Here is a 23,277-nt window from a genome sequence, read left to right as displayed (position 1 = left end):
AAACAAAAACCCCACAGAAAAGCCAGAATGCCTTGCCCAGCCCAGCCCAATGTAACAGGTTAGCCATTAACACAAAATAAAAGACATCCCAGCCACACACGTCATTACTCGGCAGAGGGTGTCCGGCCTGCTCGGCCGGCGTCACAGTGGATGGCCCTGCATGGCTGGGACACAGACAGGGAGCAGGCGTGGCACCTGCGCCACGCGGAGCAGCAAGGCTGAGCGAGACCACTGGAAATAAATAAACACGGTGCCGACAGCATCTTAAATTAGTAAGACGTTAGCACAACACAGAAAGGCAAAACGACTGAACAAACGCTTGCTTGTCTTGGTGGGTGTGCTTTAAAACACCCGAGACCCACGAGGGAAAACCACTGTGGCATCTGTCAGTGGAGTATGGGGGAAAAGGGAAGGAAAGTGAAGGCTTCTGAGGCAGCCCCTGCGGTGGCCCTGGCCCCTGTGGAATTCCAGCACAGCAGGATGGGGAGTGGACACAGCCCCTGCCTTCTGAATTGGGGTCCCTGGGCTGGGCTGGGGGACACCCCCCCATGACCTTCTGTGGAGAAGTTCTTCCCTTCATAACCCAGATGCCCGTGAGACTCTGCAGTGTGAAGACGGACCCCAGCAGCTGCCGGGTTCACTAAGCAGCTACTTTCCACCACAGACACGGCGGCCCCCATGTTGCCCACAGCCGCAGCAGCCAACAGGCAAGCGTGTCTCATGGACGGGCCACTAGCTCCTGCTTCCGTAAGGCATGTCCACCTCCCAGAGCGGGAGGCTGCGACACAACGGCATCCCAAGGCCCCGAAGCGGCAGACACCCACACAGGCCCTGCCGGCCCCCGTGGAAAGCTCCCAGTGGTGGGTGCGTCCAGGGAGCACCTCCCCTGTCTCGAGGGTCATGACTGCCTACAATGTTCACTGCCTCCTAGGTTCACACAACCACCCTCCAGGCAGGCTGGGCACCAGCTCTGTCCCTATCTGCGGCCAAGAGAACAGGTCCGGAGAGACTTGGTGTTTCCTCATCCAATAGAGTCAGTTCATCTGCCGCTGGTGGTCCCTGGCCTCCAGACTATGCGCTGATCCCTTGGGCCCCAGAAAAGATGCAGTTCCTATGAGCAGACACTGGCAGCCAGTCCATGTACAGCTGGAAGCAACGGGGCAGGGGTGCCAGGGCTGCACGGGCCCCTGGGCTCTGGAATAAAGGTCTTCATTCCTCGAGCAGGAGAGATGGACATCTGGTCCAGGACCCCAAACTGTTCATCAGGTTTCTGTGGGCCCACTGGATGGTGGGGGGTTGGTGCCTAGGCAGAGGGTGGCAGGCTCCACCGGGCACTTGCTCAGAGCTGGCGGCTTGAGCAAGCTGGTCAGTAAGGCTGCGTCCGGCCTGCTCCAGGGCCTTCTGGCTTGGGGGACTCGGGGCTGTGCCACAGGGCTGCTCCTCCAGCCACAGCTGAGCGCTGGGGAGAAGCTGGATGACTTGTCTCCGCCTCTGGCTGGAGAGAAGCCGGTGGCTGAGGAGGCAGAGACCCCCAGAGCTCAGGAGGGGCCTGGCAGGATGGTCTTGTTGTTCTGTCTGTGGGCCCCTGGCTGCTTCCACAGAAGCAGAGACAGCTCAGGAAAGTGGGCCGAGTTGGCCAGGCCTCAGCTGCCTCCCCGAGGGAAGAAACAGGAACAAGGGGAACACGGGCTGCCAGTTCCGCCTCTCCACAGGGGCTGAGGGCCAAGGGAGCGTCCGGGGCCTCCGGACGCAGGGCGCAGAGAGGTGAGCCGTGCTTGACGCTATCTCCAGGACCAGGACAGGCCGTGAGGGTGACAGGCGGGGCGAGGAGGTGCCTCAGCCGGGAGCGGGAACCCAGCCCCAGCCGGAAGGGGCTGCTGGGTGGCACAGAGGCCAGCGGCAACCTCGGGCTGGGACACTGCTGCGTGGGGCCCAGGGTGGGCACGCACGGGGGTGCCTGGCCATGGCGTGTCTGCCTTTCTTGTCTCTGTTTCCAGAAGACTGAAGTGTAGGGCTTCGTCTGCGTGAACCAGAGCTCGGCCTCCAAAAATGGACACAGAGGCCGCACTGCCCTAAGGCCAGGCCTGGGGAGCTGGCAGGGATGCCAGCATGCCCACTCCCCAGGGCTGCTCACCGGCTTAGGATGGTGTCTCAGGAGTCCCACAGGCCTGGAGCACCTCCTGGAAGGACCCCTGGAATCACCCACCTTGGATTCTTCACCTTGCCCGGCCCCCCACCCGCCCCACTCCAGGCACCTCCACCCTGCTACCGCCCTGTGGCTGAGTTTCTGCTCTGCAGACCTTCTCTGCAGTGGCCGTATCTCTTCTGGGACTGGCGGGGAGGGTCCTATCTTGGGTCTTTAAGGCAGAGAGACATAAGCCCACGGGGCGGTTTTCATGAATGTCGCCGCATTTATAACCATAAAAAAACAAAGAAGCCAAGCACGTGTGTCGGGGCCGGCTATCCGGCCATCAGTGCAGGTCTGCAGTCACGATGAGGTTCCAAGTCTCAGTAGCTCTGTGCGCCCAGGGACAGTGATCTGGTCCCTGACACATAGTGTGCGGGAGAAAAAAAGGGGAGAAAGGGGAAAAAGGAAGGCTCCTGCCCTCCGAGCCCCTTAAAAACATCATCTTAGTGGTGTCAACTTGACCCAGAATTTAAGTTAAAAAAAAAACAAGTAAACAAAGGAGGGTAGGGAAAAGGACCCAAGGAGACCAGAAGCCGCTCCTGGCAGGAGCGCGGGCCCCGCCTGGGTCCCAGGCTGGACCTCACTTGAGGGACGAGATTCGTAGATTCGTACCAGAGTTTCCACAGCAGCCTCGGCTGCCTGACCTGGGAGGACAGCGAGGGACGCTGGGTGCGCAGCTGAGCCGTGGATGGCGGGGAACTGGAGTGGGCTCGGGGCTCTGCGCATGCTCCTCCGCAGCCTCTCGGCCTCCGGGCTATGTCTCCTGGGGAACCACCTGCATGAGCTTCTGACACACGACGGTCGTGGAGACTGTCAGGAGAGAAGACTCTGTGTTAGTCTGGGGGCTGGGCGGCACCATGGGACATGGGGGCGTGAGTTGGGGCTCCCCCAGCCCTGTCACCAAACCCAGGGCCACCACCCCTCCTGAAATAGCAGAGAAGCCAGAAGCTAGGATTTTAAGGAGGGCTCCTGACTTGAGCACGTGGATACGGGGTGTGCGAGGCAGTCTGCTGCTGAGATGCACAAGTGTGGCATCTGCTCCAGAACCCTGGGGACGGAGCGGGAGCACGGCCCGCGGAGCACACAACCCAGGCCCTCGGGTCTTGGCAAAATGCAATGGGAGACGATGGGCCTTCCTGCTGGGCCATGCCAGGGACGCAACCTGGACATGGTCCCAGACGGCCAGGCCGCCCTGCAGGAAAAGCTAGCTGGAGGAGCCAAGTCTGCTAAGGGGTCCTTGGGAAGACCTGTCACACTCGGGACTTTCTAGAGAAATCGCTCTGGGGATGGAGACTGTTTCAGGATAGAGAGGGGGTTTTGCTTTAAGCTCTTGGTGTCCTGAATGACTTTCAAAAGCCACCTAGTGACATGGTGATGAGTGTCGAGGCCCGCAGGCACCCTGGCCTTCTTCTAGGAACATAGCCACATTTGCAGGCACTGAGGAAGGGTCCTAAGCTTGGTGGCAAAGCACCCTCGGGGCGGCCGCTGCAGAGAGTACCGTAGAGGGGTTTGTCCTACTGCCCCCCCTTTTTTTGGAGACGGAGTCTCGCTCTGTCACCCAGGCTGGAGTGCAATGGTGGGAGCTTGGTTCACTGCATCCTCGAGCTCCCGGGTTCAAGCAATTCTCCTGCCTCAGCCTCCTGAGTAGACTGGATTACAGGTGGCCCCATGCCCAGCTAATTTATTTATTTTTAGTAGAGATGGGTTTTCACCATGTTGGCCAGCCTGGTCTCAAACTCCTGACCTCAAGTGATCCGCCTGCCTCAGCCTCCCAAAGCGCTGGGACTACAGGTGTGAGCCACCGTGCCTGGCCTCCCTCTGCCTTGCTGGGTAAGTCTGCTGTGGCAGCTGGTGGCAGCCGGCAGGATTTTGTTACTTGGCTGCAGTAGCCTAATTTCTGGAATCCCTTGTCCTAAGAGATTAGCTGCTGCTGCACTGAGTGTCTTATCTCTGAAACACGTGGGCCGTGAGTCACTGGCGGACAGTGCAGTGACCTGAACCCTCCTGCCACCCAGCACTTGGACCATGTGGGTGGAGACGGCCGACGCCTCTCAACCCCCTTCACTACCCCAGGCAGAGGGTACCGCGGGCTATGGGCCACGAGACACTCACAGATGCCCTGGAGAAGCCACTTGGGCTTGTTTTTCCACCAGACCCCTAAGAAGTAGACGGGCAGCCCGCTGAGGATGATGGTGAAGCCGATGCCACACTCCACAGGGGTCTTCCAGAAGGAGACGGCAATCAGGAAGAGGCAGGCCAGGATGAAGAACACGGGCAGGGCCAGGTTCACCTGCGACAGAGGACAGGACCCGGGTGAGCTCTGCGGCTGTGCTGGAGCCCCTCCTGTCCAGCCTCCCTCCCCCAGCCCCAAGGTTCTTCGGCCCTCCTGGGCCTTCCACACCCACTCGCTGCTGACCTCCAGGTCACCGGAATGTGACCTGCACCCCGTCTGCCTCACACACAGTTCTACCTGCCCCTCCCTGGACTCTGCACACAGTGCTAGGCCTGTTGCCCGAGGCTCACGTGGGTGCTGCTGCGGGATGGAAGGAACCGCCTCTGTCTCCGGAGGCGTCCCATGGGCAGGGAAGGTCACGGTTCCACTCCCATGCCACGGGCCTGGAAACCCTGAGCCATCAGGAGGTGCAGGGCCTGATGCTTCCGGGAGACAGTGGCCACCCACGAAGAAGCCAGGAGACTGCCCTCTTGGAGACCGATGGACTTCACCCAGCACAGAACCCAAGCAGGGCTTCAAGGAGCCTGCAGGCCCAGCCCGTGACCCGCTGCTGGGCATGGCTGTGGGACTCAGCTGTCCCGAATGCATACTCAAACAGGCCACCTGGGAGACGCAGAGCTGACCACGGGTCCCATCAGTGCAGGCTGCATGGCTGCTCTGTCCCCAGGGAACAGATGTCCACTCTGTGCCCAGGCTTACAGTGGGCAGAGCCTATCCCGTGCCCAGCTCTCTATCGGAGCGGAGCCACTGCCATGGCCAGTGACTGCCTTGTGCCACCTCTCCTGGGCTGGGCTGGGCTGGGCCTTCTGCTGGCTCCTGCTCCAAGGTCCTGTGGCCAGGCTGGCATGGCAGGCACAAGCTGGTGCCCAGGAGGGGCGCCTCCCTCCTCGCCCTACACAGTCTTCTCTCAGAGCTGCATCTGGGTTCTTGTACTGACTATATTTTAAAGCCCTTGTTAAACAGGGTTCACAGGCCTCCCACTTGGCCCCAGACTTCAGGAACACAGTGGGTGAGATGGCCCCGGCAGGGGAGCTGGGCTCCCGTGATAGACATATGCCAGCTGAGTGACAAGAGCTGCTGGCAGCAGCCACCAGGAGCTCTGTGCTCCGTTCCTGTGTCAAGGCCAGGGTGGCGGGGCTTGCTGGGCCCTGGGCGGGAGCATGTCCTCTGAGGGACGGCCCCCTTTCGGAGAAAGCAGCTCAGTGACAACAGCTGCCCCTCTGCAAGGAGCTGCTGCGGATGGGGAGAGCCCAGCTGGGCCCAGGGGTTCCTAGGGTCAGGCACCCCACACCTTGCATTCCACCCCCCAGCACAACCGACCACCCTGTGAATACTGCGCCAGGCCCTGTGGGTTCACGCAATGTCATCTGCTTCCCTTCATTCGAGGGAGCTCTGTCTGTCTGCTGTCCTTTGAGGAACCCCAGCTCCTGGTCAACGGTCAACACCGGAATTAGGTGACCGCCGTGTCTGCTATAGAAGCACGGGCAGGCAGCCTCACGCCCCTCCCAGCACACGGCCTCGCCCCCCTCCCACTGGGACCCCTTGCAAAGTAAGCCCTGGTTTAGCTTGATGGGGACGTGGCCTGGCCCAGGTCCAGAGGCTGAGCTGGGATGCCAGCTCCCGACCTCGGGTCCTCAAACCCTCGGACCCTGCCTCTGTGAGGGCAGCTGCGTGAGCGGGAGCCGGGCTCACCTTGATGGGCCGCTCCAGCTCAGGCTTTCTGTAGCGCAGCCAGATCATGCCGATGATGGCCAGGGCCACGCAGAGCCAGTTGAAGAAGCTGAAGAAGTTGATGACAGAGAAGATGTCCTTGGAGAAGGCGTAGAGCAGCGTCATCACGCACTGCGAGAGAGAGGTGGCCGGCTGAGCCCGGGCCCACAGCCCAGCCGGGGAGGCGACGGCGGCCACTGCGGACTGTCTAGCCTGGCTGTGCCCAGCTGAGCACACTTGCAGGAATTGTTTTAAAGGAGAAATCTCATCTGAGCAGGAGGTCTTAATGGAGGGAAAGGGGGAAGGAGGGAGGGAGGAGGGAGGGGAAGAGGGAGGAGGGACGGAAGGAGGGAGGGAAAAGAGGAGGGAGGGGGACGTGGGAGGGGAGGAGGCTGGAGGGAGTGGAAGAAAAGGAGACCACCTCTGGGTTTCAAGGACAGGTGAAGAGCACAGTGTGCGTTTGCAGCTGGGTCCCTGGACTGCGGCTCTGTGGGGACCACAACCTGACCTAACCCAGTGTCCATCAAGAGGACAGTTTCCACAGCCCCCAGTGCAGCTGTCAAGACACAGTCCTCATGGACGCTCCAGGGAGCCCAGAACTGTGGGCTGCTCTCCCTCCAGCTCCCCAGGCATACTGCACTTCCCAACTCGCTTCTAACACAGGGGAGGAGCCGGGGCCAGGACCTGAGGCCAGCCCACAGATTCCTCTGCCTCTGCTGCTCTCACTGGCCTTGGGGGAAGCAGCTGTGTCAGTGGCCTCTCCAGCCCTGGTCACACCCTCGGATGAGACTACAGCCCCAGGGACCAGCTCCCTGAATTCTCGACTTATGGGAACTGTGAGATAATAAGCACTTTTCCTTTTAGACACTTTTGAGCGATTTGTGACACAGCAACAGGGAACTAAGGCAATCCCGCGGGCTGGCACAGAAAGACGCAGGAGAAGCAGAAGAACAGTGCATGATGCACCCCGCTAGACAACCTGACACTGAGCAGCGTCTGCGGAGGCAGAGGTGGAGGGAGCTAGGCGGCCGGCAGGCGGCAAACCACCTGGGGTGGAGCTTTTGTCTCCCGCATTTCCGATGGTCTGAACTGCTTGTGGCAGCCACCATATGCTATTCTGGGATAAAATCTAAAGCCCCTTCAGCACTCTCTGGCATTCAGTGGAGCTCGGCAGGAGGAAACATTCCGCTGCGTCTCCAGGCCACATCTGAGCTGACACCCAGTCCATACCCCGGACAAAGTTGCAAGCTGTGGCAGCCTCCCTCTGGGGAGCCCCCGGTCAACCCCCAGGGATGCGGGCGCGGGGCTGTGTGACAGGCTTACCGTGAACACGAGGGATGGCATGGGGGTGAGGAGCTGCGGGTGGATCATGGAGAGGATGGAGGGCAGGTGGCCTTCCCGGGACCCCACGAAGAAGAGCCTGTGGACCGAGCGGAGAGGCAGTCAGCCATCATCTCACGACCCAGGACAGACGGGGACGTGGCAGGCTGGGAGTGGACGGGGCCTGTGCCTGGCTTGTCTGGGCCTCTCGCCAGAGTGAGGAACAGGACCCTCTGGCTTCTGGCTGTGGGCCTCTCTGCATCCCCAACCAACTCAGCTGGCAAGGACAGAAACTCCAGCCCCAGGGGGTAAAGAAGTGGCCATGGGGCACCTAGGACACCACAGCTGGCCTCTGGGCAGGGCTGGGAGGCGAGGGGCAAAGTTCGTGCTTCCTTTTTTTTTTTTTTAAGACAGGACCTCACTCTGTCACCCAAGCTGTTTGAGACAGGACCTCACTCTGTCACCCAGGCTGTTTGAGACAGGACCTCACTCTGTCACCCAGGCTGTTTGAGACAGGATCTCACTCCGTCACCCAGGCTGTTTGAGACAGGACCTCACTCCGTCACCCAGGCTGGAGTGCAGAGGCACCATCTCAGCTCACTGCAGCCTCGACTTTCCAGGCTCAAGCAATCCCCTGACCTCAGCCCCCCGGGTAGCTGGGACTATGGGCATGTGCCACCACGCCTGGCTAATTTTTGTATATTTTTGTAGAGACAAGGTTTTGCCATGTTGCTCAGGCTGGTCTCAAACACCTGAGCTCAAGCGATCTGCCCACCTGGGCCTCCCAAAATGCTGAGATTACAGGTGTGAGCCACTGCGCCCGGCCTATTTGAGCTTTAACAATAACGCATCCCCAGTTTCAGAGGCAAAACTTTCACAGACACAGAGCATGCTGAACCTGGCCCTGAGGCCTGGGCCTCCCTCACCTGTAGGGGGTCGGGCTGCGCTCACCTGGAGGACGTGAACAGGGACCCATTGACTGAGCCGAAGCAGGACAGGCCCACGAAGACGGGGATGATCCAGGACATGACACCCAGGTGATAGTTTCCGAAGTCCTAGGCAGACACAGAGTGAGCTGGGCCCTGCCGGGCGGGCCCTTGGCCCTTCCCGCCGTCGCCAAGAGCCCTCTGCAGAGGAGAACCTTTCGGGCTGGATTCTGGCCTCTGGGGGGACTTCCCTCTGCTCGGCCTGCTTGTAGGGGAGCCCTTGAGGGCCCCGATCTCCCCACTCCCCTGGAACTCCCTGGAGCAAGCTGTGGCCTCCATGTGGGGATTCTGCCCTCCCCATCTGGGGTCCTTCACAGGCCCAGCACGGTGCCCGGTGGGCGGTGGGCTGGGAGTCAGAGCTTGTTCAGTAGGAAGCTGGCCAGAGCTCCCACTCCCTGTTGCCCTGGGCCAGAAGCTGCCCAACAGCAGTGCCCAGGCCTGGCCTCTGTCCTGCCGAGCCAGCAGCAGCCACGCCTTCCAGCAAACCCCAGTCTGCAGCAGACGCCAACTTTTCAATACTCAGATTTAAAATGACCGCTGCCCTGAGTCTCCTAGGCATTCTGGCTTATAGCTGGTTCTGGGTGTGGCCTGGAATCAGATTTTAAACCCCCTCTCCCCTGCAATAAGGACGATTCCCAGACATTCCCTCTGCGGTTGTTCTGAGAGGAGACCCAGGACCACCACTCCAGCCCTCCAGGTAGGGAGGCTTGGAGATGCGGGGGACCCCTCTGGTCTGCAGGCCTCTCAGGGCCCTGGTGGAAGCTGGCGGGTAGCGGCTCACCACAGCCACGGCCTCCGATGACAGCATCTGCTCGGTGGACAGGGTGGTGAAGTAGGCCAGGTTGGTCAGCACGTACACCAGTGTCACGATGGGGAGGGAGATGATGATGGCCAGGGGCAGGTTTCTGAAAGGAACAGGGGCGACACGTCACTCAGGGCAGCCTGGGCTGAAGGCCAAACCCCGTGGCCAGGAGCCAGGTGGGCTCCCCACCACCAGCAGCTCCGGCCTCTGTGCCTGGCTCCTTGAGGAAGGTGGGAAGCGCTGAGAGAGCACGGGCTGGGCAGGAGCCTGGGCCTGGAGAGGGGACCTGCAGAGGCCTGGCTGGTGCCTTGGCCGCGGGCCTCAGCTTCCCCACCTGAGAAATGGGGATTCTTCTGGGTGACTGCAAGGGCTCGGGAGAGCTACATTAGGCTGCCGGGTCTGAATCCTAACGCTCTGCTCACAAGCTGCCAAGCCAGGGACCAGAACCCAGAGCCCGAGCAGCTCCTCTGGACCGTCCTGCCCTGAGTGGGGGCCTCAGCTGCCACCTGTTCTCTGGGTAAACCTTGCCACCACCCCTACATCCTGCTGGCCACCCAGGCCCCAGTCACGGCTCTCCTGTGAGCAGGCCGGAGCCGACCAACAGGCTTCCAGTGGAATGTGGCTGCTTCCTGTCTCACATTCAAATAATGAAAAAAGACGACTCAGAGCCGTTGTGCCGTTGGTCGCCAAGATGTCATTCTCAAAACACACTCTGTCTGTCGCACCTGGACCCTCTGCCCCCAACCTTGACCCAGCCGAATATGACTTCTCTGGCAACGCGGTGGGCACCAGTCCAGTGGTTGGCCTTAAGAACCGGCTGAGGCCGGGTGCAGTGGCTCACGCCTGTAATCCCAGCACTTTGGGAGGCTGAGGCGGGTGGATCACAAGGTCAGGAGTTTGAGAGCAGCCTGGCCAAGATGGTGAAACACCATCTCTACTAAAAATACAAAAATTAGCCAGGCGTGGTGGTGCACGCCTGTAGTTCCAGCTACTCAGGAGGCTGAGGCAGAAGAACCGCTTGAATGCAGGAGGCAGAGGCTGCATGAGTCGAGGCTGTGCCACTGCACTGCAGCCTGGGTGACAGAGCAAGCCTCCGTCTCAAAAAAAGAGCCAGGCTAAACTGAGAGTCCCTGCTTCAGTACGACGACCGCAGCCGCCGAGAGGGCCTGGAAGACCCTGCCTGGATTCGTGGGACCGAAGCAAGATCAGCAATGTCTGTCCTCACTGCAGACCCACTCCCAAACTCACTTGGGGGAGCTCTGTGTGGGTTTGGGCCCCTCTCCTTCCGGTATCATGTTTTCAAAACTGACAGGGATAGGAAAGAAGAACGTATCCAGGAAGGAAAATTGGACCAGACACTTAACCTCTAACATCAAGTCTGGCAATGACATACGTATTCCTGTCTAAATAAATCGTCTATTAATTTAAAAAAACAGAAACAAAAATGCACAACTCCGTCCATTCTTGCACGTACCTGTAGGGGTTGATCATTTCCTCGGTGACAAAATTCAAGTAATTCCTAAAATTTAGAGAACAGTATTTAACTGTATGATCCTCATTACAGAAAAGAAATCACTGGGGAGAGAGCATTCCGGGCGGGCTGATGAGACCCCCGTGCCAGTGGGCTGCTCGCTGGGCTGGAAAGTGGACTTGGAGCGGGAGCTCAGCCTCCTGTCTGCTTCGGGGGTCCCTGCCATCCTTTCCAGGCCTCCTGCATGCTCCCTGCCCGCTCGCCCACAGGGGTGATTCTCAGGTCCTGGAGGAGATGGGCTGCAGGGCTCAGCTGCCTCCACGTGCTGCCTCTGCTGTGGCCGAGACGCAGACGTGGAGCCAGGGCAGGGCTGCAGCAGGCAGCCTCCCCACACTTCCTAGGAATGTGGGTGACTCTGGAGGGTCACCTGCCACTCTGTACCTTCCCCTCCCTTTAACCACTCCTAGATGGGTGGGAGGTTTGGGATTCCTGGACCCATCGGGGACCAAGGTCCCTTGTATCCCCAGACCAAGGGACCCAGACATTCCAGAACCTACCATCCTCCGTAGGCAAAGAGGCCGCTGTACAGAGCCAGCACAATGTTCCCCACATCCAATTTGGTGCCTTCAAATGAGAACTTGGGATCTAGATTGGACACATCACCTGGCAGAGGCCAAAGAGAGAGAAAGGAATGCTGGTTAGAGAGCGCTGCGCAGGTCATGCTACCAGTTCGAGAATACTCCTGGAGCAAAATACCACAGCAAACAAAAATGCCGCGGTCAAGGGTCTTCACTGTGACCAATAAATGGAATGCACCTGCTGAGCCACATGGAGGCTGCGGGGTTCCAACTATAACCGGAGGAAGGTGGCCCCACTGGAGGCCCTGCGCCCACCTGAGAGGACAGGCAGCTCTGACCACTGCCCAGGAGGGCCTTTCAGACGCTCGTCTATGGGGGGGCGGGGATCAAGCAGCCCCAGTTGACTTCAAGAACGTTCCCTGAGACCTCATGACATGAGTGTCAAGACGGTACGAAGGCAGGGGACCTGGGTTTGCATCCTGGCTGTGGCACCAAGGCAGGCCCAGAGGCACCAGGCCCCTGCTTCTCCAGGTGTGAGGAGCTTGGAACAGACCCTCTCCCCCTGGGCTAGCAGGAAAGGCCTGGGGAACACAGGTCCATCCTGGACTGCGGTGAGCGTGCGGCCTGCTGGGTCTGAGGACAAGCCCTGTGCTCCCGTGGGCAGTGCCTTCTCCTTTGCCCTCTGAGGACACACGTTGCTGGACTTCGTGACTGGTCCACCCTATTCCAGGAAGACCTCATTGCAAAACTTGAACCTCAGTCACATCTACAAAGACCCTTTTTCAAAATAAGGCCACCAGCATTCAGGGGTTCCCCAGGAAGATGTGTCTTCGGGGGCCAGGAAGTAAACACCACAGAAGGGGTGTCTCTGCAAGGTCACCTGGCTGCTCGGACAGCTCTGGCCCTCTCTGTGGCTGTCACCTCCCTAGTGAAATGGGCCCGAAATACATCGCCTGGCTGCGGGTCACTCGCCCCGTAGGGTTTCCGTTCCTGGCTCGCAGGGCTCCGGTGGTGGCACAGACACCTGTCTCACAGACGGCCGCGCTCAGGAACAACTTGGAAATGAGACCAAAGACACCTCCAGGACAGAGGAGCTGGGTCACCCCCGCCCACCCGCCAGGTGTGTACAGAGCTGGAGGCACAAGTTGAAATCTTGGTCAGGTGGTGAACTGTCCAGGCAAGGGCAGGCCCCAGGGCTGCTGTGTCCCACCATGTGGCCTTGACCACAGGTCAGCATGCAGGCCCAAGGAGGAGAGCTGCCTCGGTTGCCCGGGGAACACCGCAGAGCAAGGAGGTGAGGATGTCTCAAAGGGGAACCGAAGAGAGGTTCCCATAAAACCTTGGCATTCACCCCACACGAAGTGCACTTCAAAGGTGGCACCGGATTTCCTAAGGCAGAGCCCACGTGGGGTCCCTTCCTGATGGGTGGACCCGGTTCCTGTGGCACGCCTGCTTCCCCGCGGCGTGCGGGATGCGCGGCTCTGTCCCAGCTCTGTCTGTCCCGGATGCCAGGTGCGCCCAGCCCAGGTCTTTGATCTTCAGCCTGAGCTGGGGATGCTGGTGGGTTCCCCGAGGCCTGGCCGCCACCCCACCAGCGGAGGCCTTGATCTCCCGAGAAGAATGAGCTCCGGGGCCACCGCCCGCATGTGATGTGTTCCGGATCCTGGTCACAGGGTGGTCAGCAGGCAGGGCTTGACCTTGCAGGCCTGGAGCGGCTCAGGACGGGGCATTTTCCACAGCACCTCAGCCAAGACGCCCACAGCCTCTCTGGCCTCCCTCCCATCTGCTCTCTGACAGAATGTTCTGGAATGTGCAGACCTTTCACATCTGCAGAGCCCTACTGTGTCCTGCCCACTTACTTCTGCTGTGTGTGTGTGGTGGGGGCGGGCATCTGTCCCGCAAGTGGGGAAACAGGCACATAAGGACCTGCCAGGTCACTTGAAAATCCAGGTCCTGCCACCCCTATCTGGCACTCACAGTGGGAGGGGGTGAAGGTGATTGCTGGAGGCCGGAAACGTGCCCCGTTCACTGTGACGCCCCCCAGACCACACCTGGGCTGATGGAAAGGAGGTGTCAGAGCACGGTCCCCACCACGCACATCAATCCCCATGACCGACCTCCAGCCTCATGACAGGAGAGGTGGCTGGTCACCACACAGAGGGTGGCTGCTTTTGCTAAGAATACACTGAGGCTTCACATGGCGAGGGCTTCAGGCAGTAGCCAGACGTCTGCAGCCCCAAGGCCTGGGTTACTTTTTTTTTTTTTTTTTTGAGACAGGGTTCCACCACACCCAGCTAATTTTTGTATATTCAGTAGAGATGAGGTTTCACCACGTTGCCCAGGCTAGCCTCGAACTCCTGGCCTGAGGTGATCCACCCGCCTTGGCCTCCCAAAGCGTTGGGATTGCAGGTGTGAGCACCGTGCCTAGCCAGGCCTAGATAACTTCCACTCTGTGGTCACAGTCGTTTCTAGAACTCCAGCACTGGGGACGGAGCACCTGTCACACGATGGCATTCCCTGGGGTGCACAGCTCCATGCTGCAGCCTCTGAAACTTCCAAGAAAATCAGTACCAGCTGCTCTGACCAAGCACAGACTCATGCCATTGCACTCCAGCCTGGGCAACAAGAGCAAAACTCCGTCTAAAGAGAAACAAAAAGAGCTGGGCACAGTGGCTCACGCCTGTGATCCCAGCACTGTGGGAGGCTGAGGCGGGCGGATCACGAGGTCAGGGGTTCGAGACCAGCGTGACCGACATGGTGAAATCCCGTCTCTACTTAAAAATACAAAAATTAGCCGGGCATCGTGGTGTGCACCTGTAATCCCAGGTACTTGGGAGGCTGAGAAAGGAGAATCGCTTGAACCTGGGAGGTGGAGGTTGCAGTGAGCCGAGAGTGTGCAATTGCATTCCAGCCTGGGTGACAGAACGAGACTCCACCACAAAAAAAAAAAAAAAAAAAAAAAAAAAATCATCCCCGGGCCAGGCACAGTGCCTCACATCTGTAGATTTAGTACTGGAGGCTGACACCAGCCTGGGAAACATGGCCAAACCCTGTTTTTACAGAAAATACAAAAACTAGACGTGTATGGTGGTGCATGCCCAAAGTCTCAGCTATCTGGGAGGCTGACCTGAGCCCGGGAGACAGAGGTTGCAGTGAGATCATGCCATTACACTCCAGCCTGGACGAGAGGCTCCAGCAGGGGAGTCCCGGCCAGCCCCCTCTCCAGCCCCCTGTGTGGCTTCCATTCTTAGGACAGTGTGGCCAGGACTGTCCTGCTGGGACCTTCTGGGCTGGAGGCTGTCCAGGGACTCTCTCTGCCGAGCGCCTAAGGTCCTGGAGGACAGTGGATGTGCACGGAGGGATGGCATCCCCCAACCTCACAGCTTTGGGTGCGACCCATTCCTCACCCAGCATGGGCGATGGCAGGAAGGCAGGGGTTCAGCTTTTTAGGACTCCAATCAAACCACCCCAAGCACCTCTAAGCTGCCTGCCTACCAGGGACACAGGGTGTCCCCCCCACTGACCAGGGACAGGGCATGGGGTGCATGTGGGGATCTGGCCTCATAGCAGAGCTGTGGGGTTTGCCAGCCCTGAATCCGCCAGATGGTGGCTCGGGACTGAGGTGGCTTTGTTGGACACCTGACCAGAGGCCACCCCTCTCTCCATGGGTGCCATGAAGCGGGTGCCAGGTCTACTGGCCCACAGCGGCGACTCAGCCTGGATCCTTCCGAGCTCTCCCTGGGGCCGGGGCTGACACAGCCTGATCAGGCTTGGGGGTGACACCCTGGGGCTCTGCCTGCCTCCAGGGGTCCTGCTCTGACAGCAGCTCTGCTTTAGGGTGGCAGGAAAGACCTGCCTGCAGCCCAGGGCAGCTGGATGCAGAGAGGTCACCACACTCATCTGCTGACACCACCAGCTGTTGTGCCAGGTTCCCGGCTACACGCAGGGGGAGGCGGAGTTGGGATTTAGGGTATTCAAACCCTGGGGGCAGTGCCCCTGCACCTCCTCAGTGTGACCAGGGGACATTCTGCACGCTGGGAGATGTGGGGTTGTCTCGATGGCAGGGTAGGCTGCCACTGGCACGGAGTGATGGAGGCTGGGGATGCTGCTGGATTTCCTGCAATGCACGGAACGTCCTCACCCCCAACAGACGGCCCACGGCGGCAGCCGCGCCAGGCCGAGACGCCGTATGAGAAGGCTTGGCGCGGCCTTCTCTCCCACGAACCCTAGACTTGGACTTGATCCCTGCTTCAATATAAGCCCCAGGAGCTGGACTGGAGGAATGACCGAGTGACCCATTCATCCCACAGCCACAGCCTCCACAGTGAGCCACTCATCCAGCTGCCACGAGCCTCCACACCTGGATTCTGTGCTCTCCAGTCAGCCTCCACCCACAAGGAGGGGACAGTGTGGCCGAAAAGACAGCGAGGAAGATAATCACTGTGGACAAATGGAAGACGTGACGTTTGCAAGAGCCCACAGAGATGTGAGAACAGGCTCAGCGCACAGCTGACGAATGGGGCCCTCCAGCCCCTTCCTTGTTCCCAAAAGGCATCGTCCTCGGGGGTGAGAGCGAATGCACAGCCAGGCCCTGGGAGAGCAGGCAAATTGCAAAGGCCATGGTGACCCTGGGACCCAGGCACAGCAGCCTCGTACCCGGATCCCCTTCCCTTGAGAATGGGGTAACTGGGGTGGGAGCGCTCAAAAGACCCTGGGGAGATGATTTCAGGGAAAAGCGGGCCTTGATCCCTGAGTCCGGCAGATGCAGCCATGGGAACCATCCACCCCGAGGCTGAAGGGGAGAGCAGAAGGCATCCGGCTGACAGAGCCTGGGGCTGCCCCCAGCGGCCAAATGCATGTGGAACAGGAGAGCCTGACCTCCCCCTTCCTCCAGGAGGTGGCCAACCCGCTGGCTCCTGACTCAGAGGACAAGTCTCTGAGCGGGGAGGCTCTTCAGCGATACACAGCCAGTGTGTCCCTGAAGCGCCTGCCCAGCCCGGGGAACATGGAAACGTGTAGAGGGTGGATGTCCCAGAACCCCGGGGCTGACCGGGCCCTCCCCCGCCCTGGAAACCCCTCCAGGGACAGGCCAGTCACTCCTCAAGCGGGACCTCTGCTGTGCTGGAGCCGCCCCCTTCCGGCCACTTTGCCCTGTGGGGCTCTACGTGGAGTGTGTTGAACAGTGTCCCCAAAATTCACGCCTGCAGGATGTGTCCGAGCGGCAAATGCGGTCTCTGCAGGTGCGATTAGGCAAAGGACCTCGAGGCGAGATCATCTGGATTAGAGGCGGCATTAAGGCCGACGACAAGCATCCTTAACGACACAGGAGACAGAGCCGGAGCCAGCCCACGATGCCCGCAGCCAGGAGCAGCTGGCAGGGGAAGGCGGCACCCTGGGTCTGCACCTCTGGCTGCCAGGACCGGGGCCGTCCGCGTGTCTGTTGCTGAAGCCACCCAGTCTGTGGACATCTACCGCCATACATGCCAGGGCCAACCGTGCCACCCGGGGGAGACCTCCTGCTTCTTCTGAGTGAGTCACAGACATGGTCGGGGGCCAGGCAGCTGCAACCCACACCTCATCTAAGATGGGGCTGGCCGTGGCCAGGGCTGGGGGCCTGCGAGCCCTGTGTAGTCAGCATGCGGGAGCTAGCTGCCCTGTGGGCTCAGGGAGGAAGTGTGGTGACCGCCACACGGGTTCAGAGCCCAGGCCCCTCCTGGGGACCATGCCCGGGCTTCCTCTGGTCTGTCCACCCCAGGCTGTAGAGCCTCTTTTCAGATGCCTGTTTCGCTCTGGCTATCTGAAGTCTGGGAGCCGTGATGGGGCAGGAATTTGGGCTTGGGGATTCTGGCAGAGACCAGATGGCGCATTCTGACCATGAACGGCATCTGCCCGTGTTAGAAACATATATAGGAGCAAGCCCTTTGTTTAGGGCTACCAACCTCACGCCAGAAGGAAAAGAGCTTCTTCCAACTCCACAGGCCGGAAAAGACCCCGAGAAGTGTCCCCAGCACAGGGCTGTGGCCGCGACGCCTCCCACACTCACCTTTTCCTGCAGCCGCTCTGGCCTCTGTCTGCATCTGACCAACAGCACAGCGGGGTGAAGGCAGCGGGAAGACGAGCCCGTTCCCGTCCCAGAGCACGGCACAGCCCCCGCCCCCGAGCCTGCCATCCTCCCGAGGCCGACCGCACAGAAGCATGGCAGGCCCAGGACAGGACACAAAGAGCTCCCGGAGGACGTGGCCGCTCGAGCGTAAAGACTTTGAGGCACAAGAGAGGTGCCGAGAGTCGCGCAGCGGGAGCACCCGCCCTTGGGCGGCCAGCGCCACAGCCCTGGCTCCAGGCCCGGCTTGTCTGCAGCAGAGCCGCACTTGAGCCTGGCACCGATCTGGGAGTCCCTGAGTGCGGTGTCCTGTCTGTCCCTGCATGACCCTGGGCCTGCCTGAGCCGCTTCACAGAGATGCCCGGGAGTCCCCCCGGGAAGGCCGGCCTGGAAGCCTCCTACAGTGAGCTCTGGCAGCTGGAGGCGAACTGTGGCCAGCTCCTGCCTCGGTTAACACGGTCTGGACTCAGCTGGAGGTCGCTCTGAGGCCCGGGACTCGCCCTATTTCCTGCCGGGAGAGCGGGGCCTGAAGCTCCATCTGCCCCACGTTAACCACCTGTGGCTGCATGTGGACATGGGGCCTCTATGGGTTAAGGGCAAGCAGGATCCTCAGGGTGGGGGTGTGACCTGACAGGATTCTCATCCTTACAAGGAGGCCCCGGACCGCTGGCTCTCCCACGAGGACACACAGCGAGGGGGCGTCTAGGAGCCAGAAGCCCCCAGCCCAGGGTGTCAGGGTCCCTGGCCTGGTGGGGCCTTTCACCGACTGTTCCCCTCGACCCCTGCACCAGGCCCTCCGAGGCTGAAACCTACCCCCAGGCCTGCTCTCACCCCCGGAGAAAGCAGCAGTCAGGGCGTGAGGTGAGGAAAAGGGGCTGTCAGACCCTGCACGGCAGTGGCTCCCGTGCTGGGCATGCAGTGACCTGGCCTCGTCCCTTCAAGGAAGGACAGCCCATTTCCCAGGGGAGGACGCCGAGGCTCAGAGACCCACCCTCACACGCACTCAGGTGGAGCCAGGCCCAGAAGAAGGGTGGCTCTAAGCCACATCCCAGGGGGGCCTCTCAATCCATCCCTCACGAGGTGACCTCTCCACACCCCAGAGCCAGACTGCCAAGGTGTGGTGGAAACGTTTCTCCCACCAGAACAGCCCAACAGCTGGGTGTGTGCTATGACCATCGAGGGGGTCTTTGTCAGAAACATCACCCAGGACCAGATGCCCCCACTCACAGGAAGGAGGGACTGAGACAGGGCCCGGGCACCCGCAGCTGGATGGGGCCAGAGGAGGGCTGGACATCAACCCACAGAGGGAGGTGGAAACTCTTCCTCCAGGAAGCTCCTGGGGACAGGGATTGGGAGGGGCCGGGAGGGGCTGGCTTCAGGTGCTCTCACCAGCCAAAGACATGCAGGCGGGGGCGTGAGGGCCTGTGTACAGGCTGCCATGAGGCCCACCCGCACACCTCTGTCCGCCCCTTCCCACATGCCCAGAGGCCCAGCCCTTCACGTTGGGATTGGACGGAGGCCCTGGGAGCAGGGTGGCTGCTGTCATTTTACAGACGAGGCTCAGGAAAGCTCAGGGACCTGTGGGAGAAGGAATGTCCTGTTGACCCGCACCCTCTCAAGATGCACGTGTTACTCAGGAGCCGACCCGCCAGCCTTTCCCATGACACGTGACACCCCACCTGAACCTCCACCCAGGTGCACTCTGGGAAGAGGTGCGGGCCTCCCCGAGGCAGCGCAGGACCCTGCACGCCGGCCCAGGGTCACAGTGGGGACAGGACGGACCTGTCCGCTGCTCACGGCTGTGGAATCTGGGGCAGGCCACCCCACTTCTCTGAATCTAAAAGGCCCAAGAACCGAAGGCCATCATTTCAAAACTGTCACGTGACACACAGATGCATCCCCCGCTCCACCGCCCGGTGGCACACACGTATTTACCGCCTGGGACACGGGACCATCCAGAAGAGCCCTACTCATGGGTGCAGATCACATCCAGGTCTCGGCCACCGGGACCCAGGTCTGAGCCCCACGCAGGGGAGGCATTTTCTCCTCCTGCCCCTGCTCGTGGGGCGAAGGACATGCAGTGTGGCTGGCCGGGGCTTGCTCTCCTCTTGGTGCACAGAGTGAAAGGGCAAATCTTGCTCCAGGGGAATAATGACCTCCAATAGTACAAGGAGGGAGGAGACAGAAAACGTTTTCAGGGAACCTTTTTATCTGCACAACTATCTGATCTGTAACTGCTCAAGGAGAGATTAGTTTGTTCTGCCACTGACCGCTGCAGCCTGAGCAAAGCACAAAGCGCCCCATTGTGTCCTCCAGGAGGGACGTGGCGCCGTTGCTGGGCAGACAGCAGAGCCCGTGCACTCGCTCCCACCTCCGCCCTGGAAGTGAAGGCCCAGCCACCCTCTCTTCTTAGGGAAGAGCCTGAGCACAGGTCTCAGCCTTGGCTGGGTGTTGGGTGTTGGGAATGAGGAACCCAATGATAAGAAGCAGGAGACTGGCCGGGCACGGTGGCTCACGCCTGTAATCCCAGCACTTTGGGAGGCTGAGGCGGGTGGATCACGAGGTCAAGAGATCGAGACCATCCTGGTCAACATGGTGAAACCCGGTCTCTACTAAAAATACAAAAATTAGCTGGGCACGGTGGCGCATGCCTGTAATCCCAGCTACTCGGGAGGCTGAGGCAGGAGAATTGCCTGAACCCAGGAGGCGGAGGTTGCGGTGAGCTGAGATCGCGCCATTGCACTCCAGTCTGGGTAACAAGAGCAAAACTCCGACTCAAAAAAAAAAAAAAAAAAAAGGAGCAGGTGAGGGTACACTGGGGTGCCCCTGCCCACCACGGCCCATCCATCTCAGTCGCCTGGGGGCTCTGGCCTCTGCTTCCTAGACTTCTCTCTGCAGCTTCCTGCCTAAGCCACCGTCACCTCCTGCCCCCTACCCACAACTCGTGGGGCAGTGGGTCACATCTGAGACCTAACCTGAGTACTGTCTCCCCTTTCGAAAAGGCTGGGGCTAACTGCAGAACCTCATGTGACACCTAGGCCTGCGTGCTCCCTCGCCCCAGCCCAGGGCGGTCCCTGCGGAGCCGGCCCCTGTCACTCACCCAGCCGCCCCTCCCACCCCGCCTCTCAGGGAGGCCCAACCCCTCAGAAGGGCTTTTCTGGTCTGCACTGGGGGCCCTGACTGTCCCCCATCTGCGACTCTCCCGTTCTCATGCCTCTGGTTCTCATGTCCCCCCACCAGCTCTGGATGCGGGGCCGCGTCCTTGCTGGGACATGGCACAGATGCGGCACATGGAGCTGAGGACAGTTCTGTGGAGGCCAACTGGGAAGGGGTGATCATGACCTTCCCTGACAGGGAGGCAACAGGCGAGAGGCTGTGCCATCGGTCGAAGGCCTGCGCGACCCTACGGCCAGCGTCTCCACAGCACAGAGTCCACCTGGGGGCCCAGGGCAGCAAGGAGGAGCCTTTTCAGCCACGATGGAGCAGGGCACCCAGGGTGTGGGACGGGCAGGTGTGTGGGCCAGGCCTGCTCTGCCAGATTTTTGCTGCATTCTCCAGGCCTGGAGAGTGCTAGTGGCCAGTCATTGCAAAACTGGGGCTGGAAGTATCTGGGGCCCTGCTGCCAGGTACCAGCAAGGGGAGAGGCAGCTGCCAAGGGCTTTGCGCCCAATGGGGATACAAAGTCAGACAGCTGCTTTGGGAGAAAGGGGTGGACAGGTTAACAAGCAAGGCATTCATCTGGTAACAAAACACATCTCTTGAAGCCAAACAGGAGAGAGGAATTCTGCAGACGTGGCACTGTATCCAAAGCTCAGAAGGGAAGTGCGGGGGGAGCACGGCGGGGGAGGATGTCTCAACAGCTAACGGAATTATAAATGCATAATGTATTCAAGTTGAAGAAAAGCTCTTTGCTATCCCTACTGACATTTGTTTTTACAAGTCAGGTTCCCTCCTACATCTCTCCTGGCTCTCTGATGAGAGCAGCCGAGCAGAGGCCTTCACGAGCAAAGCACCCCGTCCCTTCCCTGCACACCTCCCGGAGGCGCGGGATGGACTTTTCTCCTGCTTGTAAAACGTTACTTGGGCCCGACCACCTCTCTGGGCAACTTCTAAGTGCCCGGGAGCCATGGAATGAGTGAGTCTTGTCTTGAGTGAGGTGATGGAACCTGAGGTCCCAGTGAGTTTCAGCACTGGAGTGTCCCAGCAGCTCTCAGGTGGCTCTGGTACCCCGAGTGACTGAGAATCCCCAGTCAGACACATGCATGGGGGATGGGTTTGAGCTACTGAAGGGATGACCTGGGCCACCTTCAAGAGCCACCTGGGAATCTGGTGGGACGTTCCCCTTGACAATGACGACACAGGTGGCCAATGTCTGCTGCGGGCTTCGTACAGATTAATGTATTTGATAAAGGCGGTCTGGCGCCAGCCCCAGGAGCTCATCTCCCTGTCAGTCAGTATAGTCCAGCACCGTGTCCCCTGCAGCCCAGGTCACCTGCTGGGCGCAGAGCCCTCACCCCAGCTGCAGCTGGGCAAAGTGCTGTGTTTGGCCAGCAGGGGGCACCGGGAGCAAGGGGGAGGCCCGGCCAAGGCCCTGGCTGCATGCTGGGTGCTGCTGGGCACCCGTTCAGATCACAGCCCACCAGCAGCAGAGTGCACACATGAGGGCAGCCTGGACCCGAGGCAGGGCCCCATGCAGGATGAGGCGGTATCCACGTGTCTGCATGTTTTGGTCTGGACGTGCATGGGGCAGGAAGGGGCAGGGCAGCTCACAGCTTGCTAGGTAGGGGCCTGCCCTGTCCTCTGCATCCCTGGGGCCCCACCTGCCTTCCCCATGGCCATGTGGGACCAGGCGACTTCTCCGTAGCCATGAGCAACTATAAGTCACCAGAGCTTGCATCTGCAGGGTGCCCCCACTCAGCGACAGTGCCACAGCTCAGGGGGAGCCACCTTCACCTCAGGCTCTGGGAGAGAAGAGAACGAGGACATTCCTAACTGCTCTGCTCCTAGGCTGGCTCCAACAGGGATGGAGACAAACTCAGAAGGAACTGCAGAGCGGCATCCGCACTGGACTCTACTCCAACTGCACCCAGCCACAGGCGGGATCCAGCGCCCAGGACTGTGTCCCCCAGGAGCTGTGACCACTCAAACAGGGACTGCTTATTAAACCCCAGCCTGACCTCACCGCAGAATAGCACAGTGCGGCAGCGGTAGAGGCTTTGCAGGCAGACACAGAACACAGATCCACGGGGTGTGTGCTACAGGGTCCAGAGACACCCAGCAAAATGCCAACTGTGTCAGCCAATGTCGACAGAATGCACGTGCCAGGGGTGGGGGCCATTTCACACTCATTCTCCTTGTTATTCCTCCCAGCAGCCCCAAGAGAAAGCAGCTCGGAAAAAGGCTCAGAGAGAGTGAGTGTGAGTGATTTCCCCGAGGCTGCACAGCACACGACCAAAGCCTGGGCCCCCCAGCCTTAAAACTTTCGCGCCTGCTGGCTGTCACTTGCTCCTGAATGAGAACGGTGGGCACGTCTAGTGACGGGCTTCCAAGGTGTGTTTTGTTTTCCATGCTTATCTGATCTTTCTCAATAAGAAGACAGAAACAGAGACAATCCCACCCTGCCATGGAGAGACGAATAAATCACAGCACGACCAGGCGCACGGCCCCATTGTGGGAGGGTTGGGGGTGACAGCACAAGGGACTCTGACAGACCCCGGGTGAGGTGGTGCGGGGAGGTCAGCCCAGCCCCTGCCAGGGCTGGAACGTTCTGCCTTCTCCCCAGGTGGTTACAACGCATCGGCTGCCCCACGGGAGCACTTCTGTGTCCCCTCTGGGTCGGATTTCACTTGCTGGGTGATTTTCCCAGAGGGAAAGCTCCACGTTGTGTGG

The 23,277-nt window shown here is 60.1% G+C and overlaps 1 protein-coding gene across 1 annotated transcript in view; it reads right to left on the bottom strand.

Annotated features, from left to right (window-relative positions):
• Positions 1 to 2,354: 2,354 nt before the first annotated feature.
• SLC7A5 (solute carrier family 7 member 5) overlaps positions 2,355 to 23,277 on the bottom strand; it is a 36,571-nt gene continuing 15,648 nt past the window's right edge. Inside the window, exons 3-10 of the mRNA XM_012466072.3 lie at positions 11,268 to 11,373; positions 10,714 to 10,758; positions 9,219 to 9,342; positions 8,403 to 8,506; positions 7,455 to 7,551; positions 6,114 to 6,263; positions 4,301 to 4,478; positions 2,355 to 2,998 (exon numbers count right to left, since the gene is read on the bottom strand). Coding sequence (XP_012321495.2) covers positions 2,943 to 2,998; positions 4,301 to 4,478; positions 6,114 to 6,263; positions 7,455 to 7,551; positions 8,403 to 8,506; positions 9,219 to 9,342; positions 10,714 to 10,758; positions 11,268 to 11,373 — 860 coding nt within the window. The 3' untranslated portion in view covers positions 2,355 to 2,942. The remainder of the gene's footprint in view (positions 2,999 to 4,300; positions 4,479 to 6,113; positions 6,264 to 7,454; positions 7,552 to 8,402; positions 8,507 to 9,218; positions 9,343 to 10,713; positions 10,759 to 11,267; positions 11,374 to 23,277) is intronic.

Source organism: Aotus nancymaae, unplaced genomic scaffold (assembly GCF_030222135.1).
Source record: "Aotus nancymaae isolate 86718 unplaced genomic scaffold, 86718_ANA_hifiasm-v0.15.2.pri h1tg000095l, whole genome shotgun sequence".
In the NCBI taxonomy this organism is placed as follows: Eukaryota; Metazoa; Chordata; class Mammalia; order Primates; family Aotidae; genus Aotus; species Aotus nancymaae.
This window is presented reverse-complemented; position numbering and strand designations above follow the sequence as displayed.